Below are 20591 nucleotides of genomic sequence, written 5' to 3' on the forward strand. Positions count from 1 at the left end.
TTGAGCAAAATCACTAATCCATTTTCACTTTCATCCATCTTTAAAATAGTCCGCAAATAATAACAAAAGTCAGCAAATAACTTCCCTATGAAATATTCAGCCATCTAGTGCTGTGCGATTCTAATGTCAGTTTATTTATTCATAACAAAGGCTGATTCCTGTGTTGTTCAGTTAACGTCAACACGGCTAGTCTGCCAAACTGCCTGCAGTAAAACACACTGTGCTTCTGTTATGGTTAACATCTGATACAGCAAATAGCAACTCAACACTGTACAATACTATACAGTATACTTCCTTTCTTTCTTTCTTTTATCCACAAAACAAACTTCTTACAAACACAGACACATTAAACAATGTGCTAATAATCATCTACCAATTATGAATGATCAATTAATAGCAAATAATAATTTGAAATGTGACAGAAACACAGTGACTCTGCCCAGTGCAGTACATCTGCTTGCTGCTGATGTTCAGTGTTTTTCCATGAAGCCGTCACTTCCTTTGATCTAAAGTTTACAATCTAAACGGACAGAACAATGTCCTCTTGAAACGGACGTGTCGTTTCCACAGACGTCTAAGACCACACACTGTATGTATGACCTCTCAACACGGAGGAGGATTACACATCTGTAACGGTTATCCCAGATAACGGCTATCCCATCAAAAAGCCACACATTTATCTACTGTAATACCGTGTACAATTTGATAATCTGCTTTGATTGGTTTTAATGTGGTCGTTAAGGAATTTGGAGCGAGGCGATTTTGCATTGTGTATATTTTATTTAGAACACTTTATATAAAACGCGTGTTCCACACCAAGCAAGAATTAGATTTTTTTATTATAAGAATATGAATCTCAATTTATCAAATGAGGAAACTTCCATTAATGGAAAATAATGTATTCTTTGATACATTCTTAGAATTTGTTGAGAAATTACAGGAAATCCAGAATTTACATCATTATGTAATTATTTAGGTCGTATGTGTTGAAAAATGACACAAGGCGTGTGTTGCCAAAGACGACTCAGACAGCTGTGTTGAAAATGATTCGTCTCTTTTAAGAGTAGTGCTACTAGCTTTAAGATTAGCGCTACTAGTTTTAAGAGTAGTTCTACTAGTTTTAAGAGTAGTTCTACTAGTTATCACTGCTGCCTTCCTACAGAAATATACACGGCATGTAATGCCAATCACTGGACAACAGAGGGCACCAAGAGAGAGACAGAGAGAGAGAGAGAGAGAGAGAGAGAGAGAGAGAGAGAGAGAGAGAGAGAGAGAGAGAGAGAGAGAGAGAGAGAGAGAGAGAGAGAGAGAGAGAGAGAGAGAGAGAGAGAGAGAGAGAGAGAGAGAGAGAGAGAGACGGAGAAACTGAAGGTGAAATTAGTCAGTATAGTCAAAGATCAGGAAATCAGATGAATAGATTATCAGATCAGTGGATAGAAAGATAGACAGACAGTTGGACAGGTAGGTAGATAGACAGGTACATAGGGCAGGCCAGTTGAGAGGAGAGAGAGTGTGACGTAGCGATGACAGCGTGACCACCATGGCTTGCACCAATGACACAGCACCCAGGAGACCACACCCACAAAAAAAGGGATGGGTGGAGTGGGAGTGTAATGGGGCGGGGCAAGCCATATGGATGGAGTGGGCGGGGGGGGGGGGGGGGGGGCAGTTGGCACCATGACAGCAGCAAGTCACCAAAACTCACAAAACGGTTCACTTAAGTCCACTTAAGTTTCACCAGCACAATATGGTGTCCTGCACACACACACACACACACACACACACACACACACACACACACACACACACACACACACACACACACACACACACACACACACACACACACACACACACACACACACACACACACACACACACACACAGATATATACAGATATATACAGATATATACAGATACAACTATGAACAGGTAGATTTTGGGCACATGCTGCAGATGATGGCAATAGCAACAGAGAGAAAAGAATGTAAACAGAGAGAAACACAAACAAGACAGACAGACATACCGACAGACCGAAAGACAGAGAAACAGACAGACAGACAGACAGACAGACAGACAGACAGACAGACAGACAGACAGACAGACAGACAGACAGACAGACAGACAGACAGACAGACAGACAGACAGACAGACAGACAGACAGACAGACAGACAGACAGACTGTACCACGGGGGGTGCAGTAGGAGGAGGTGGGGTGGTGGGGTGGGGTGGAGGTGGACAGATGGAGGGATGACGGAGGTAGAGGAGGGGAGGTTACCGTCGGGTCGTACCATTGCTCTTACCACAGGGGGGTGAGAGGAAGAGGAAGAGGAGGAAGACGAAGACGAGGACGAGGAGGAGGAGGAGGAGTCAGCTGGCTTTAAGGAAAGGAACACGGATCAGCACACAGTGTGTGTGTGTGTGTGTGTGTGTGTGTGTGTGTGTGTGTGTGTGTGTGTGTGTGTGTGTGTGTGTGTGTGTGTGTGTGTGTGTGTGTGTGTGTGTGTGTGTGTGTGTGTGTGTGTGTGTGTGTTCTCATTTTGTAGTTGTAACTTTGGTGTCCACTGAGAGAAGATCTCCATGTCGACTCAACATGTCGTTCCGATAGGGATTGGCATAGGACTGAGCTTACGATAAAAGTTTGGTGTAGGACTGAGCTTACGATAAGGGTTTGTCGTAGGACTGAGGTTATGATAAGGGTTTGGTGTAGGACTGAGCTTACGATAAGTGTTTGGTGTAGGACTGAGGTTATGATAAGGGTTTGTGTAGGACTGAGGTTATGATAAGTGTTTGCGTAGGACTGAGGTTATGATAAGGGTTTGGTGTAGGACTGAGGTTATGATAAGGGTTTGGCCTACCGTAGGACTGAGGTTATGATAAGGGTTTGCGTAGGACTGAGGTTATGATATGTGTTTGCGTAGGACCGAGGTTACAATAAGTGTTTGTGTAGGACTGAGGTTATGATAAGGGTTTGCGTAGGACTGAGGTTATGATAAGGGTTTGTAGGACTGAGGTTATGATAAGTGTTTGTGTAGGATTGAGTTTATGATAAGTGTTTGGCCTAGGACTGAGGATATGATAAGGGTTTGGTGTAGGACTGAGGTTATGATAAGTGTTTGTGTATGATAAGTGTTTGCATAGGACTGAGGTTATGATAAGGGTTTGCGTAGGACTGAGGTTATGATAAGGGTTTGTGTAGGACTGAGGTTATGATAAGGGTTTGTGTAGGACTGAGGTTATGATAAGGGTTTGTGTAGGACTGAGGTTATGATAAGGGTTTGCGTAGGACTGAGGTTACGATAAGTGTTTGTGTAGGACTGAGGTTATGATAAGGGTTTGGGGAAGGGTACATTAGGTCGAAGAGCCTAATGCACTGAATGTTACAATACATTTAAGGAGCTATTGCATGGAAGGAGGTGTGCTATGGCCATCTCACTGTTAAAGTTCTGAATTGTGTGACAATAAAATGTACCGGTTAGGTGGCTGTAAGCTATCTCTGTAGTATTGGGTTAGGCTTAAGTTTACGATACGCTTTTGGAATAGGGCTAAAGATACGATACGGTTTTGGAATAGGGCTAAAGTGACGATACGGTTTTGGATAGGGCTAAAGTTAAGATATAGGTTTGATGTACTTGACTGTGTTGAGTCGACATGGTCCGCATTCAGTGTGTGTGTGTGTGTGTGTGTGTGTGTGTGTGTGTGTGTGTGTGTGTGTGTGTGTGTGTGTGTGTGTGTGTGTGTGTGTGTGTGTGTGTGTGTGTGTGTGTGTGTGTGTGTGTGTGTGTGTGTGTGTGTGTGTGTGTGTGGCTGTGTGTGTGTGTGGCTGTGTGTGTGGCTGTGTGTGTGGCTGTGCGTCTTTCTGCCAGCTGTGGTTACAATACAACATTAGCAGCTTTGGCTAGCAGAGGACCAGGCTTTCCCAACACATCTTAACCGTACAGTTTAAACCCTTTCATGATCATGTTCATGATCACTGGGAGAAACATAATTTTGTTTATTTTTCTAGCACTGCTTGCAGATGGAAAACAAATGACAAATAAAGCAATCTTGAATCTTGAATGTTTAATTAAGTCTGATCTGGACTTAATTAATACAAACACTTCCACTCATTTAAAATGCTAAAAAAAGCTGTGTGGCTGCTGTTTTTGTTTGACATATGAGCCTTTAGCAGTGGAATATGACTAATATTAATGACTCCTCTCAGGCCAAAGAACTAACTGTGACTAATACATGAACTACAAACTAAAAAAATCTATTAACGACCATCTTAATTCCATCTTTCCAAAAAAACATCAGTATAAAATACAACAGTACATCTAAGATACGTTGAGAAAGTCAGAGCCCAGAACAACAGTTAACACTGAACATAGAGTCCCCTACTGGTCACCCCAGGTACTGCAATGAATTGGACACTTATACAGATTAAACAGTTAACTAGTTTAATCTACAAAACCGTCAACTATTTTAATCCGCAAAACAGTTAACTAGTTTAATCTGTAACTCAGGAAGTGTTAAATTCACTTTGACATTGGCCCTGTTGAAATACCTCAGCATACTAACCATTCACTTCCCACTGGATTACTGTTGAGCTAGCATAACATGATTGGTGACACAGATTAAGGACAGATGGTTAACCAATCCGTGCTATGTTAGATCAGACCGGAGGAAGGAGGGAAAGGATGAAGGAAGAAAGGAAGGAGGGGAAGAGATGAAGGAAGGAAAGAAGTAAGTGAGGGAGTACAGAGGGAAGAAAGGAAAGGAGGAAAGAATGAAGGAAGAAAGGAAGGGAGGAAGGAAGGAGGTGTGTAGGTATTCCAACTGGGCCACGCCCCCTCCTGATATGGCAACACAGTAACATAGAAACAACATCCTGCATAACTCTTCTCTGATTGATCACAACCATGAAGTGATATGTTAACGTCTAATTCTCATTGGTTTAGATCAAACTTCTAGCAGGGGTGGGGTCAGAGAGAGAGAGAGAGAGAGAGAGAGAGAGAGAGAGAGAGAGAGAGAGAGAGAGAGAGAGAGAGAGACCAGTGACCCACATAGCCCATCAATGTATAACTATCTTTCCAGTACTGTATATGTCCAGTATGACATCATCAGCATAACAGATAGCCATGTAACTTGTCAAAGTGCACTGAACCCCACTACCTCATTAAAATGAATCAGTGGTTCAAGTACAGTACCTTCGAACCTCCCAACACCATGCATTTCTTTTAAAAGATAACAATATCTAACATAATAAAGAAATAGATATTGTCGCAGTCAAAGCTGCAGTGGATTTACAGTCTGAGATCGAAGCATGCATGAAGCTTCACTGGAGCTACTGTAACAGAGTCTCTGTAGAAACATGGCAATCAAACATACGGTAGAGGTTTTCATATACACCAAGTCGGTTCAGGTTCTTACAAAGTTCAGCAGGTCTCTAGGTAGCGCAGGACTCCTGATAACACCATGCTAGATTTGACTTTTTAGTCCTGACAGGTTTTGTCACAAAATTGGATTTCTAACACAAGGAAGGGCATCATAAATAATTTTGTTAGATATATGTTTCATACAATAAAGGTGCTAGGATGAAACAAAAACTCTCAATAATTAGAGAGACCTGCGTTACCCAGCTTGCATTTCAGGTGTGCAATCTGCACCACAAAATGCAACAATAAAGAAGAGAGCAAAAGAGAGGGATAGAAAGGAGAGGTAACATTCATAAAAGAAGAGTAAAATGCAAAGAGGGCTTAGAAAGCGAAAGGGAGGATAGGAGGAGAGGAGCAAAAGGAGAAGGCATTCCGGGGGGAGAGAGAGAGAGCGAGAGAGAGAGAGAGAGAGATGCAGTCCATACTAGCATCGGCAAGGCACCGCTCAGAGCAAACCAACTACCAATCTGTCTAGAATATTGGCACTCAAACCAATACAAACAAGGAAAAGAATCGCAGAGCATTTAACAAGCACCCGCAGGTTGCTAGGCAGAATTGGGAGGTATGGGTCTATAAGAAACAGCAACTAATCTAACCCAATGACAACCCACAATCGGCGTGGACTTTGTAAATGTTGGCCTGTTACTGCACCTCACCACACGTGAAAAATTAAGTAGCTGTTTGCTGTAGCACTAGCTTCTGTTAGCTACTACATACATTTTCTGGCTAAGCACAGCGTGAAGTGCAAAAACAGGAAAACATTGAAAAGATCACAATATCCAGATACAAATGTTCCAGTTAAAAAAAAAATAACAATAAAAGACGACAGAATTCTCTTAAGGTTATGTTGCAGAGAGTTTCTTAAACAGAAAGAAGGAGAGAGAAGAAAATAAATAAAAGCAGCTCAAGGACGATGAACACTAGCATGGGGTATATCCCGCCGCCCATATCACTTATAAGTCACGAGAGAAGAAAAATCGAAGACTTGGGGCATGCCTTTAGGTTAGAAGTTAGAGAACAAAAAAAACTAATCAAGAAGTGCAAACCAATCAAATCAAACTAAAAGCAAAATCCAAACCAAGGTATAAGTGCAACATCACATCAGTGACATGTATAAATGAGGAAGGTGTATATCTCTGGCCCGGCAGAAACATTCAGCAAAACAATGTATCGAAACATTCAGCAAAAAAACTATGTATCACCAATCAATTCTATCGTCAATGGTTAAATAGTATGATCAATGTCCTGTGGAATCTCAACTGTCGACTTTTACCCAGCCATCCATTCATGCATCAATCCACGCTAGATGTCTGTCTCCTCCCACATAAACTGTACAAGCTATTTCTTGTACTGTGTAAAGGTGTACTTGTACCTCACTAGTTCACACTGGCAGAGATACAGTACATGCTACCATTAATTTTCAATGGAAGCCAGCGACATGAAGATACACAGCAACATCCGACGTTTTTAGATCTGCTACAAAAGATACAAAGATACAAAGCTACAAATTCAAGTTGAGCTGGGTTCAACTTCCAGATGCAAAGATACAAAACTACAACTCTAGCTCTGATGACAATGACTCTGATGACGATACAAACACCCCATAGCGACAAATATTCTGTGTATTTTTGTATCTTTGTATCTGCCCGTGTGAACGCAGCATAAGACACACATTTCCAACTTTGGAACCAATAATCAGAAAGCAATTGTACATTAACCACAAAACATTGGTTTAGACATATTCAGTCGATTGACTTGGGCCTGTGTGAAGTCTGTGAACACAAATCTATCTGACCAAATTAAAAACAAAACATTCTGCTGAGAAACCATGTGTAATCTTGTAACATTTTATTTTAATTTGGTTTAGATCGTGACTTTTACTCTTATCTGTTTGGATTCAGTTCATTTCAGTACAACATGAAAACTTGCAGAGACTTGAAATTTATAGATGGGTTTTAATCCAGCACAATAAATATCATCGTATGGTTATTTTTCGTCAAAGTTATGTCATGAAAGTTATGTGATGTAAAGTCGAGCTGAAGAAATTGGTGTACAAACAATGTATTCATACATCCCTGACCTGTAAATCGTGCAGAGATGTTTAGCCAACATTGACTCAATTATTTAGGTGAGTTCAATGAATGACGAGAACAAGGACATCAGAAGCAAATGCTCTACCGACGGCTCTACAGACTGCTCTTCCCTGGACACATATATAAATGCAACATCTTAAAATAAAGCCATTACTGGGAAGTTTTTTCCATGTTTACGTATGATACAGTAGCCTATATGGCCAAAGCCAAGTCTACTGTTATTCATGAAAAAAATAATCTCACGTTGGACAGATAGTTGCAACTTTTCAAGGCAGGAAAAAATACTCCGTTCAAGTTCATACACTTCAGGGATAAGCCTGCTCTTCATTTGTATGCCCGGCCAGCGCTGTCAGAGCTAAGACTCTACATTCCAACCACCTGGGACCATGAAAGAACACAACTTTTAGAGATATTTCCACTGTTCAGTAGTCAAGACCCACAAACAAGTAGTATACAGTAGATAAAAACAAATGCTGCCCTGCGGGACAGAGCTGCCAACTTATTCTCAGCAGTCTTTGCTTCCTGTCTGTTAGCATTTCCAACTTGGCGCACACTTGTAGCTTAAGTGCCGAAAGGTTTGTTGAGGACAAGAGAGAAACACGGTTTTGGACAGCAAAGCTGCCTTCTTCAGGGTATTACAATCATAGACCGGAGTATAAAAGGTGGGCTGGCCTTTTATACTCCTGTTTGATTCTGTTTATCTAGAATCTAGGTCTGATCCACCATTGTCTACCCTGCACTGCGATTTAATATAATGAATCTCTGCTCTCTGTCTTTCTATCACTTACTGCTTCCGATATCTTTGACTGTATAGTCATATTTTCTTGAACTATTGTATGCCCTTTGCTGTATAATGTTGATCTCATATGATTACTTATCTGCTTTAATGGTATGTGTACTGTACAGTATGTAAAATAATCACTTTCTTTTACAGTTTTCCGCATAAACAACAGACAGTCTTTATGCAAGCATACTGCTGGCATAAACAAAATTCGGTGAAGTCGTCAGAACAAAATGATGTAATTGTGGAGAAAACAAACAAATGTCATTTAGGTCATTATAAGTTTTGACCTGAATATAAGTTTTATATGACCTGAACAATTTAGCCAACCAAAAATAAATTTGACCAAATACCTACTAGCAGGGAATCAAAATGGTTAACATTTGAACAAACTTAAGAGGTAGGCTACTCTCTTTACACTTCTTTTTTCTTCACATTATGAACAATCTTAGAACAGTTGATGAAACATTGAAATTTGAATGTTGTTTGGTCTTGTAACAACTATTCAGGCTTCACTAAAAAAAACTGCAGCCTCCAGTAATGCTGAATAAACCAACCCGTAGCGTTCACATTTTCACTCGGTACTTAGAGACTGTGTTGTCAGGTCAAATGTGAAGGCCACATGAATAAAACAGCAATAATCCTTTAAGTGTGAGTCCAATAATAGGCAGCAGACTTTAGACTTGTACTTGGGGGTGTTTAGCCTGGTACACACAGCTGCATTCTTATTCTACTCCACTGTTTGACCAAGGGGACCATTCCAGTCAATACCAAATTAATTCATACATACATTTACATAAATTTCACGGCTGTGGAGTAAATCCATTTATGGATCCAACTGTTCTATGCGTACGCATGTTGCTGCTGGTGGACGAAAGACGGGGGGAAAAAAAATCTAATGTAACTAACTCCAGTCCTTTTTCTTTTTTTCAATTGTATAGAAAGTAGCATGTGTACTTTCTATGCAATTAAGAAAAAAAGAAAACGACAAATGTTGTTTGTATATGGACCTTGATGTCCCTAAATGCTCATTTCTAATTCATAATGCAACCCTTTCGCCAAGAATCACTCGGGGAAAAAAGTATTCATTTTCAACTAAAAAATGAATACTCCAGCGACACTTGTTCAGCTTCTTTTTTTTTTAAAACAACAACAACAGCAACAAACAAACATCAAAAAACCCTTTTTTAAACACAACAAAAAAAGGGGGGAGGGGTTGTGCGACAATGTAGTCGTGAAAACAGAGTACACTGTCCTGGGAACTTGTTTACAACCCTCACTGTATCTCAAAAATATACAGACGACATCAATGAGCAAATGTTCATTCCAGTCTTTGCTTTTAGAAGCATTCAGGTTTGTTGTTTCTTTATTTGTCCCAACAACATTAATGTGAGCCCAGGCCAGGATATACACCTTTCCATCCTCTATATTCTATACATGCTATACAGTTCCAGCATGCAAGGGAAATGGAAAACATCCCTGATGCAATGGCAAGAGAAAGAACTGCAATGTGAATCCAAACCAAGTGCTGAGAAAATGCAATAGTTCAACATCTACTGACAAAGGCAATAGGATTAGCTTTAGGTTTGTTTGTTTGTTTGTTTGTTTGTTTGTTTTGTGCAATTGATGTTCAAAAGACAGAGGCATAAATACCTATTTTGGTGCTTTTCAAATATTTGAAAACCCTCAGAAAATGGTGGAATTTCTACAATTTGTTACGGAACACTAGAGGCGTTACACTATCTACAAGCCCTTAAGAAAACTTCAAATGTAATCTGATAGTGTGTGAGTTTTGTTTTATATGTATTTTGGAGGCTAAACCATAAGGTGTGAGGGGAGTCAGAAGAGGGCACTGTTTCCTTGTTAACAAAAACTGGTTTTGGGTTCAAATCCTTAAAGGAACATGCCACTCTTAATCTGATCTGTGATCTCCATGTCTTCATCGAGGAGTAACAATCAAATCAATACATGGTGTTAAGTCCATCAAGGCTCTCTGTATCTCTGAGGCAACAAACCACAGCAGATTGTGGACATTAAAGACATGCCTCTAGGGGCAATGGCCTTGAGAATTGCTCGAGTGAATTCGCCAATGAATTCTGGGCCCATTTTCAGAATGGGACAGACTAATTGTAGTGTTTTCTCAGCCAGTATTGAATGTAATTAAACAGTTTTTTGCATCAGTCACCACAGTTAATGTCACAAATTGACCAAGGCATCCACAAGTTTGACAGCACAACTTTGTTTTAACATGCAATTTTAAGCTGACATTGAGAGTGGTTTCAAGTAAACATTACGTGATTGGTGTTATAATTTGAACCAAGTCACAGATCAAAACAAAAGGAAAAGCTTTTCATAATTTGAAACCTAGCTTCAAACCTCACAAAGCCTTTTTTGTTTAAAGTTGCCATGCTGCGTTTAATTGCTTTTCTACTATGTTAGCAGCTTAAACGCGGCATGGCCGGCGTTTCCAAAGCATTTGAAAGCATTGGCGATAGGTATCTGCCTCGGTCAGTGTGTGTGTCTGTGTGTGTGTGTGTGTGTGTGTGTGTGTGTGTGTGTGTGTGTGTGTGTGTGTGTGTGTGTGTGTGTGTGTGTATGTGTGTGTGTGTTTGGGGGGCTGAAAGAGCACGCGCAGGCAGGCAGGAAAGGAGGTAAGGAAGGGGGAGGGAGGAACAGGGGAAGGGAGGGAGGGTGTTGGAGTGGACTACTTACGTTAACCTCAGTGATCGCTATGTCAACAATGCTACCCACAACTATCAACGCATCAAAAGTGTTCCATGCATCAACAAAATAATGCTGTGAAAGGAGGTGGAGAGAAAACAGAAAGAAGACAGGAAAGAAAGAAAGAAAGAAAAACAAAGAAAAGACACAACATAAGACAGATAAACAAACAAATAAAATAACATGGAGAGAATGTAAAATCAAAGGAGACAGGGAGAAAAATAAGATAAAGTTATATTCATAAGAGCGTCAGTTTTTTTTAAGTTGGAAAAGAGAAAGAACGGGTGGGGAGAAAAAGAAAAAGGTCTGAAAGAGATGGACAGCGGAGAGGACGCGCAGCATCAGAGGAGGTCGGTCATGCTTATCCATGAGGGGAAACAACAACGTCAACAACAACAATAAACCAACAATAAACCAACAATAAACAACAACCCAAAACAAATAAATCGCTTCCTGTTGTTGGGGTGGAAATTAAAGGCGTGTGAAAGAAAGCCTGCTGTCATTGGTTAGTTTGTTAGTTCTGTTAGTCAGGGGAGGGGCGGGGCTTCAAACCTGAGGACATGTCACAGTCGGGTTAAACAAAATAAAAAATAAAAAAAACAACCATGAAAAAGAACAGCTTTACTATTTTTTTTTCTTCCAGGTGAAGTAACGCTGGAGACGGATGGCAGAGCGCGGCATCTATTTTAAGGTTTATAATAGCCTATACGTTCTACACAGAAGCCAGGAAGAGGCCTGGTTCTACGCTCAAAGGGGGGCTTTTTGTGTTTCGGTTAATTCTCTCTCTCTTCGAGTGGCAGCTGCCATTTGGGATTTTAAGGACGGAGGGAAGAGGAAGAGGAGAAGAGAAGGAGACAGGGAGAGGAAGGCAGCACCAGAGCACGGTGCGGGATACAAGAGCGAGAGAGACACGAAGGAGGAGAGAGAAACAGCAACGGAAAGTGGAAGAACGGGTTGGACGGACGCAGAGAAGGGGAGAGAGAGGGAGACAGGAAGAGAGAGGGAGACAGGAAGAGAGAGGGAGACAGGAAGAGAGAGGGAAACAGGGAGAGAGAGAGCGGGCACTGTACTTACGTTAATTTCACTGAGGATGACGTCTATTATGCTGCCAATAACGATGAGGAAATCAAATACATTCCACGGATCACTAAAGTATCCCTACACAGGAGCAGTGGGGGGAGGGGGGCAGGTGAGGGGTAAGAGAGGGAGGTTAGAAGGAGAGACATACCCGACCTCGTCCTGGCAGAATTGGACCCCAGCGCTACCCTACCAACACACAATGGCAGCTGCGGGTCGGACACCCGTTTGGCTCTTTTCGACTATACGGAGGGTAACCCAGAACCTTCCATAATTATCCTGAAACCGATTCACTACTTCTTTTTTTTTAACTAATTTGGAAAGTATAAGTTCTCAGGGTAGCACTAGCCTCCAGAGCAGGTCCCAAATTAGGTTCTGAGAAGCTTATCTGAAACCAAGCCATAGTGTATGGAAACAACGGCAGAACCCGTGAAATACGTTTCACGAGTCCGCACGGTTCGGTTAGTTCCTGTAGTCGAAAAGAGCCATTAGGCTCAGTCAACAGATGTCCGTCCACATGGCCTAGTTCACAAGGTACTAGAGATATTGTTAAAGGAAGATAGTTACTGTACTCTAATGCAGGACAATTAGAGCGCTCTGCAGCTGTCAGTCCATCCAGCTGCATCTTGGGACAAATCTACATGGCTGTGGTACTAAAGCATACTCAGTGGTAGAAAAGGTACTCACATCTTTTACTTAAGTAAAAGTATCAATACTGCAATATAGAAATACTCTGTTACAAGTAAAAGTCCGGTAACATTTACTCGAGTAAAAGTACCAAAGTATTGGTATCAAAATGTACTTAAAGTACCAAAAGTAAAAGTACTCATTATGCAGAATGTCTCATTTCAAATTTTCTAATGTATACAAATCTCTTGAAAATCACAATGCGACACGTTGTGATTTTTTAGTTTTCAAATAATTGTATTGGAGTAAAGTATAATATTTGCTTCTGAGATGTAGTGGAGTAGAAGTAAAATAACTGAAAATTGGAAATACTCCAGTAAAGTAAAAATAACTAAGAATTCTACTTGAGTACAGTACTTGAGTAAATGTACTTACTACTTAGTTACTTTACACCACTGAGCATACTTTTAATTGGTTACTTTTTTTTTGGGTTATTGCAGCCACTTCAACAGCAGCTCTGGGACACAGTGAGCTCTTATTAAATGCATGTATAAAACTTTAGGCCTGGACAGCATGAGGCATGTCCAAGACAAAATCTGAGGTACAGTAGCATGGAACCGTAAATGCTAATGCATTCATATTTTTTGTCAACAGTAAAGTATGTGACTAACATGTACTGTATATGAGTAAGATTTAACAATTCATCTAGTCTAATGAGAGGATTTGGGTCTTCAGATGGGTAACTAATGGGGGTGATCTGCCCTTGATATCAATGAGTGGGTTACATTACATCAACATACTGTATCTAACAACATATTTTAGGCTCCATTAAGTGTGAATGAATGGCGCCCCGTGTGGCAAATAATTGATAAAATATTAAATTAACATTGTGTGTATGATTTAAAATAATAGGGAGATGACACCAACATTCAGTCAGTCATCCAGTCAGTCAGTCCTCCTCAGCTAGCATTTAAATTCCATAAGCTATGATATTAATTATCTATGGATAATTTTCAGGGGGGGGGGCTAAGGCCTGTAAAACTCTTGCTAAGCGTTATATTAAAATGTTGACTGATCGATTGAACATATTATTTATACAGTATGTTCTCTGGGGAGGCTTTAGGAGTGACACCTGTTCAGAAAGCAAAAGCATTAATACATGGAACCATTGTTACTGGAGCTGTTGCAGTCGTAAATGGGCATTTAAGACTGCAACAGCTTATCAAGAACCAAACATGTTACACGGTCTGCATTTCTCCTTGTCGTCCATGGCTGCTCAAAGGATGAATTTAATAAGGTTAAAGATGGAACAAATGTCTCGCTAAGCATCCTGGGTAACACCTAGCAAATATCATATACACGTCGGCTGAATTCAAACATCTGGGTTTCCCTGCACTTGCAGACTGGTGGACTTAATGGCATGAAGTCTGCAAGGAGGTCAAACACCAGGACTTTCATGCAGACTTCCAGAGACTCTGTTTAAGTGCAGACCAGTGGTGGAAAAAGTATTCACATTTTTACTTAAGTAGAAGTATCAATAGTACAATGTAAAAAAAATCTCTGTTACAAGTAAAAGTCCTGCATTCAAAATTTACTTAAAGTAAAAGTACAAAAGTATTGGTATCAAAATGTACTTAAAGTACCAAAAGTATACTCAGTTTTGAAATGTATAAAATGTAAAAAAAAAAACGCATTGTGAGCTTGCAGATCTGCTATTTTCAAATGGCCGAAATGTATACAGAGCTTAAGTGGTTACTGTATGTTTTGTAATAATAATCAAAATCTATAAAGTAACTAGTCAAAGTTTTCAAATAATTATAGTGGAGTAAAAGCAAAAAAAATTCTCTGAGATGCACTGGAGTAGAAGTAAAAGTATTGAAAATTGGAACTACTCCACTAAAGTAAAAATACATTTTTTTTTACTTAAGTACAGTACTTGAGTAAATGTACTTAGTTACTTTCCACCACTGGTGCAGACTTCACTACACCTTGCTTTTGGGATTTTTACCCAAAGTTCTGATCCATTGGATTACTTTACATACTGTACACACAAAAAATGCCATTATGTACAGTATAAAGAAAAAACTGCCTACTTCTCATTGGCCTGCAAAGCAAAGGCCTTACTGATAGGTCTTCTGAGTGTGTGATGTTATAAAATGCACAGAAAACATGCGCCGGTGCAGCATCAATCGCTGTGGACGTATGTGTTGCTTTCGGTGGCACAACTTTTAGTAATATTCAATCCATGGCAATGACTGAGGTTTTAAATCTCATCTCATTAATGCATCGCAGACCTGCGTCCCTGCAGAATTGATGTAATGATGCAAAACATTTGGGTCAGCATCACAGTACGTTAAGACAGACGCATCACAGTACGTTAAGACAGACGCATCACAGTACGTTAAGACAGAAGTCTGCAATGGCCAAGTCCATTAGTCTGCTTGTGACATTTGGATTCAGCCACCGATTTATTAGCATTTGGTTTAATTATATACCGTATGTAAAGTATCTATACATCGTTCTTAAACCCAGGATGCATTTGAGTATTAAAACAGGTTGACTCATTCAACGGCAACAATGAGGTTTGTATTTTTTTCAACAACAGTAATAATTAGCAACATACATTACTAAACAATAACTGCAATATAAATGCCAACCCATCTGTACTGACATCTGTAAAGGTACTAACAATACACTGTCAAGTCAGTTTAGAGTTGTTTAACTTTGAAGGGTAGCTGTTGACACCGTTGCTAGGTGACGTGGTGGGAGTTGTGCGCTTCACAGCGAAAATAAAGTGCTTATGTAGGACTTTATTTGAAGTTGTAGCCTACATGTTGTTGCTCACGTTGTGAGCGTGTAGATCGGCTATTTTTGGCAAATGTTTCCACCAGAATAGAGACGCCAGAGTTCAAGTGGCTAAGTGCTGTTTGCAGGGAGTTGTTGACACAGACATCAACGGAATCATTCACAATCAAAGCCGACAGTGCGTTCCAGCCTCATCTTCCCGTTTTGATGTGAAATCCATTTTCTACTGCGGATGATTCAACAGCTCACTGTCCCAATAGCTTTACTATTGATTACACACGAGGCTTTTTGCCGCCAGCATTGTTTATAAACAATAACACACAGTCTACTGGGAGGGCGCGTTCCCATCTGTCATTGTTTGAACAGCTGACACAATAGGAAGCCCTCTCATTGGATGATAAATACTGTACACACCAGGTTACTTAGCAACGGTTGGAATAAGGAAGTAAAAAGACAACATCTCAGATCGCTGAATGTTTTATATTGAATGTGACTCACAGACTTTAACACATCCTCTATTGTGTTCTACTCTAATGTGCTTGGTTTTACATTAGCGTATATTGTAGCCTTTAGTTTGAGTATACACACTCCTACTCTACTGTATTCTACTGTACTGTCCACTTGTGTGTGAGTGTGTATGTGTATGTGTGTGTGCGAGACGTACCCTGGGTTTGAAGGCGATCAGTTTGAGGACCATCTCCACGGTGAACAGACCGGTAAACAGCATGTTGAGAATGTTCATGGCGTCGTTGAAGCCGTGGGTCTGTCCATGATGCTACAACACACACACACACATACACACACACACACACACACACGCACATGCACACGCACGCGCACGCACAGGCACACATATGCAAGGCACAAACAGAAAGACACATTTCATAGACAAAATCACACAAGAGTCTGAAGAAAGCTAAGACACTCAAAACATCACCTTGTTGGTAATCAGGGGTGCAATGCTCACTGGACGGCCTTGCACGCCGTGCCGGAACCTATTTGACCAGGAGCACGCGCAGGCACACGCATAGATTTAAAACAACTTTAAATTCACACCTCAACAAAGTTTTCAAAGGTTCCCGACTCACACCTAGCGAATTAACATAGGAATAAGCCTAGATGCATATCAATTGTCCATTGTGTGACTTGTGTGCAGTGTAGGTGTTAAGCGACGTGCGCGTCACATCATTGAAATAGAGTGCAAGAACATACCAAATGAGCATTGCATGCCTGTTGGTAATGGAATAAATTAACCCACTAAGATCTGAGGCCGATTCTTAATGTCTTCTAAAACAGTTTCCTGAAAAACGTATGTTTCTATGTCAGTGGTTCTTTAACGTTTTCATGTCAAGGACCCCCAAAATGATTGGTATTTGGCCGCCGACCCCCGTCTCGATTTGCAAAAAAATTCATAATTCTTCGTATATAGCATATATATACAGACATACAAGCTCGTAGCGCGACGCAAAGTATATCTGCTATTTTTTAAGCCAAAAGCCAAAGAAATCTAAAATGAAACAGATTTTTTCCCGGTTTTAATGGGTTAACATGTCTCCTCTGTCCAACACCTGGGATTCTATCTGTTCATGCTTTGTAAACCTTTTACAGACAAAATCACAATTAGTTTTCTGCACATTTCACAATGACTCTAACAGGACAACGTCAACTACTGTATGAGTGTGTCTGCATGTATGTGTATGTGTGCATGCACATGTTAATTCTAAACTCTAATGTGGTCCAAACCTGGTGAAAATTTTAATTTTCGAAATTCTATTATAGCTTGAATTTGTTCAAATTTGAGGTGCGTGCGTGTGAGTGCGTGTGTGTGTGTGTGTGTTACCTGCATGGCCAGGCAGATGGTGTTGAGCAGGATGAGAGTGAACATCAGGTACTCAAAGTAGGTGGAGTTGACAACGTACCACACCTTGTACTGGTACGGGTTCTTAGGGATGTACCGCCGCAGCGGACGAGCCTTCAGAGCGTACTCTACACACTGACGCTACACACGCGCGCACGCACACACACACACACACACACACACACACACACACACACACACACACACACACACACACACACACACACACACACACACACACACACACACACACACACACACACACACACCACACACACACACACGCAAATAAATGTCCACAGTACCGGAGTCCTGGCGTCAAAACTAGGACCCCCCACCCTCCCCCCCCGGATCACGGAAGTGTTTTTCCCATTAAAAATCTTACAGACTTTTTTTTAAAATCATGTAATATAAGAACTGTGTTCCAAATATAAAAACAACAATAAAATAGTTTGGGCATTTTACTCATTATGGTTACGAAGCATCATCTGACACTGAAAAAACACACACACACACACACACACACACACACACACACACACACACACACACACACACACACACACACACACACACACACACACACACACACACACACACACACACACACACACACACACACACACACACACACACACACACACACACCATACCTGGTTCTTGTCCAGCTCACAGTTCTTGTACTCCTGCTCTCCTTGCTCCTGGAAGGTGACAATGACGAAACCCACGAAGATGTTCATCATGAAGAAGGCAATGATGATGATGTAGATGATGAAGAAGATGGAGATCACCACGCGGTAATTGTAGATGGGACCGATGTCCTCCGTGTGGGAGTCTATCGCCCGGTACAGTAACCTGAGACAGACAGAAAGACAGAAAGACAGACAGACAGACAGACAGACAGACAGACAGACAGACAGACAGACAGACAGACAGACAGACAGACAGACAGACAGACAGACAGACAGACAGACAGACAGACAGACAGACAGACAGACAGACAGACAGACAGACAGACAGACAGAAACAGAGAAAGGGAGAGACAGACAGATGGACAGACAGAGTGACACACAGACAGAAAGAGAGAGATGTTGAACAGTGTGTGTACAGTAAGTACATCCTTGAGCAGACTGTTATAGTCTCTGCCTGTGTGTGTGTGTGTGTGTGTGTGTGTGTGTGTGTGTGTGTGTGTGTGTGTGTGTGTGTGTGTGTGTGTGTGTGTGTGTGTGTGTGTGTGTACCCGGGCCAGCCTTCAAAGGTGGACACAGCAAACAAGGCCATCATTCCCTGGAGGACGTCATCAAAGTTAAAGTCACTGTTCTGCCAATCCCGCACGGCTCTCTCCGGCTTCCTCACATCTCCATCCTTAAACTTGATGTACCAACCCCTGCACGCGCACGCACGCACGCACGCACGCACACACACACACACACACACACACACGCACACATGCACATGCACACGCACACGCACACGCACACGCACACGCACACGCGCACACGCACATGCACACACACACACACACACACACACACACACACACACACACACACACACACACACACACGTTAAGTTGCTAATGTAGATCATAAGAGATCCATAATGATCCAACTAGAGGTCTTGACCATAGAGAAAAAAATAATAATAACTAGAAAAAGTGCTCCTCGGAGCACAGGTCTCCGCCAGGTCAGGTAGGTTATTGTGGCCTCCTGGTGGCGCTATAAAAGGCCAATGTTTAAAGGGTACCATTTGTTCCTAGGCCTTGCACGGCAATCGGACACTGCATTCATGGTTTGAGGCATTTTGCTAAATTAGACCTGCTGGTGGCGCTATAACAGGCCAATGTTAAAAGGGTGGCATTTGTTCCTCAACATAGTGTGAATGTACGTGCAAAGTTTGACCGCAATCGGACGGTGCGTTCATGATTTGCGGAATTTTGTTCAAAACAAGCCACTACTGCAAACTTTAGATGTCAATCTTAGCCAATGAGGATGGAATATGAAAAATCAAACACATCCGTCTTGATCACATGACTATGGAGATCATGTGTACCGATTTGCGTGAAATTTGGATAAAATCGGAAGGAGTAATATAAAGAAATGTGTTTTACATAAGTCGGCCTCCTGGTGGCGCTATAAAAGGCAGATGGGAAAAATGCAGGGCAAAGGTTTTTCCTTGACCTCTAGGGAGTGCGCATACAAAGTTTTACACAGATCGGTGCAGTTATAGGTAAAAACATGAATCGGCCTGTTATAGCGGCACCATGTGGCTGATTTGAAAATTTTCAAGTGGTATTTCTTCCTCTGCATAGTGGAAATATGCGTGCAAAATTTCACCGAAATTGCATGCTGTGTTCATGATTTGAGGCATTTTGTTGAAAATGGAGCACTCCTGCAAACTTTGGAAGCCATTTTTAGCCAATCAGGATGGAATATGAAAAATCTGTAGGAGTACTGTAAAAAAAATATGTTTTGCACAAATCGGCCTCCTGGTGGCGCTATAAAAGGCCCATGTGAAAATTGTGGGGCAGAAGTTCGGAATTGGCATCCAGGGAGTGTGTGTGCACAGTTTCGCTGCGATCAAGCCAACGGTGGCGGAGATTAGCTGGTGACAGACGGACACGCACACGGACGGACATACGGACACACGGACGGACGGACGGAGGGTAAAACATACTCTCTCGCCATGCCTTTCGGCCTGGCGGAGACAATAATAGAGAGGGCACCGGATATCCCCTCCCATCCACTTGCATTGAGTTGCTCACCCAGCGCATGGGCCGAATTCACCCCTTCTTCCGGGTTGGAAATGTGATGGGCGAGGCCTATTTGGGGCTTCCGCGCGTCACTTCTGTGACACGTTTTACGTCACAGAGGTGCGCAGCCCCGTGCGCAAGCTTGTGAGTCGAGCCCATTGGTCCAAACCGTTTTCGCTCGTTCATGTACGGTGGGCCCGCCTGCAGTACCTATGAATGGCCAGCATGTCCAATGCGCTTCAATGCAACCACTGGGTTCTGGGGGCTTGGTCTTCACGGGTCTACCCAAACCGGAAAAAAAGTGTGAAAAAAGAGAAACAATACCCAGAACCTGTACGGGTTTTGGGTACTGTGTTTTATCATGGTCACTCGGGTCCGTGTCGGTTTAGATTCTATCACCTCAGATCATGGGTGTGTAATACCCGTGGGGTGGATCCGAGAAGACCAGCACCAGCACTG

The 20591-nt window shown here is 41.7% G+C and overlaps 1 protein-coding gene across 1 annotated transcript in view; it reads right to left on the reverse strand.

Moving 5' to 3' along the window:
* Positions 1–20591, reverse strand: part of cacna1c (calcium channel, voltage-dependent, L type, alpha 1C subunit) — a 244367-nt gene that overhangs the window by 32381 nt on the left and 191395 nt on the right. The window contains exons 28-32 of the mRNA XM_080421807.1: positions 18621–18767; positions 18034–18235; positions 17363–17521; positions 16187–16297; positions 12088–12171 (exon numbers count right to left, since the gene is read on the reverse strand). Coding sequence (XP_080277933.1) covers positions 12088–12171; positions 16187–16297; positions 17363–17521; positions 18034–18235; positions 18621–18767 — 703 coding nt within the window. The remainder of the gene's footprint in view (positions 1–12087; positions 12172–16186; positions 16298–17362; positions 17522–18033; positions 18236–18620; positions 18768–20591) is intronic.

This window comes from Gymnoscopelus braueri (genome assembly GCF_963280865.1).
Source record: "Gymnoscopelus braueri genome assembly, chromosome: 23".
NCBI lineage: Eukaryota > Metazoa > Chordata > Actinopteri > Myctophiformes > Myctophidae > Gymnoscopelus > Gymnoscopelus braueri.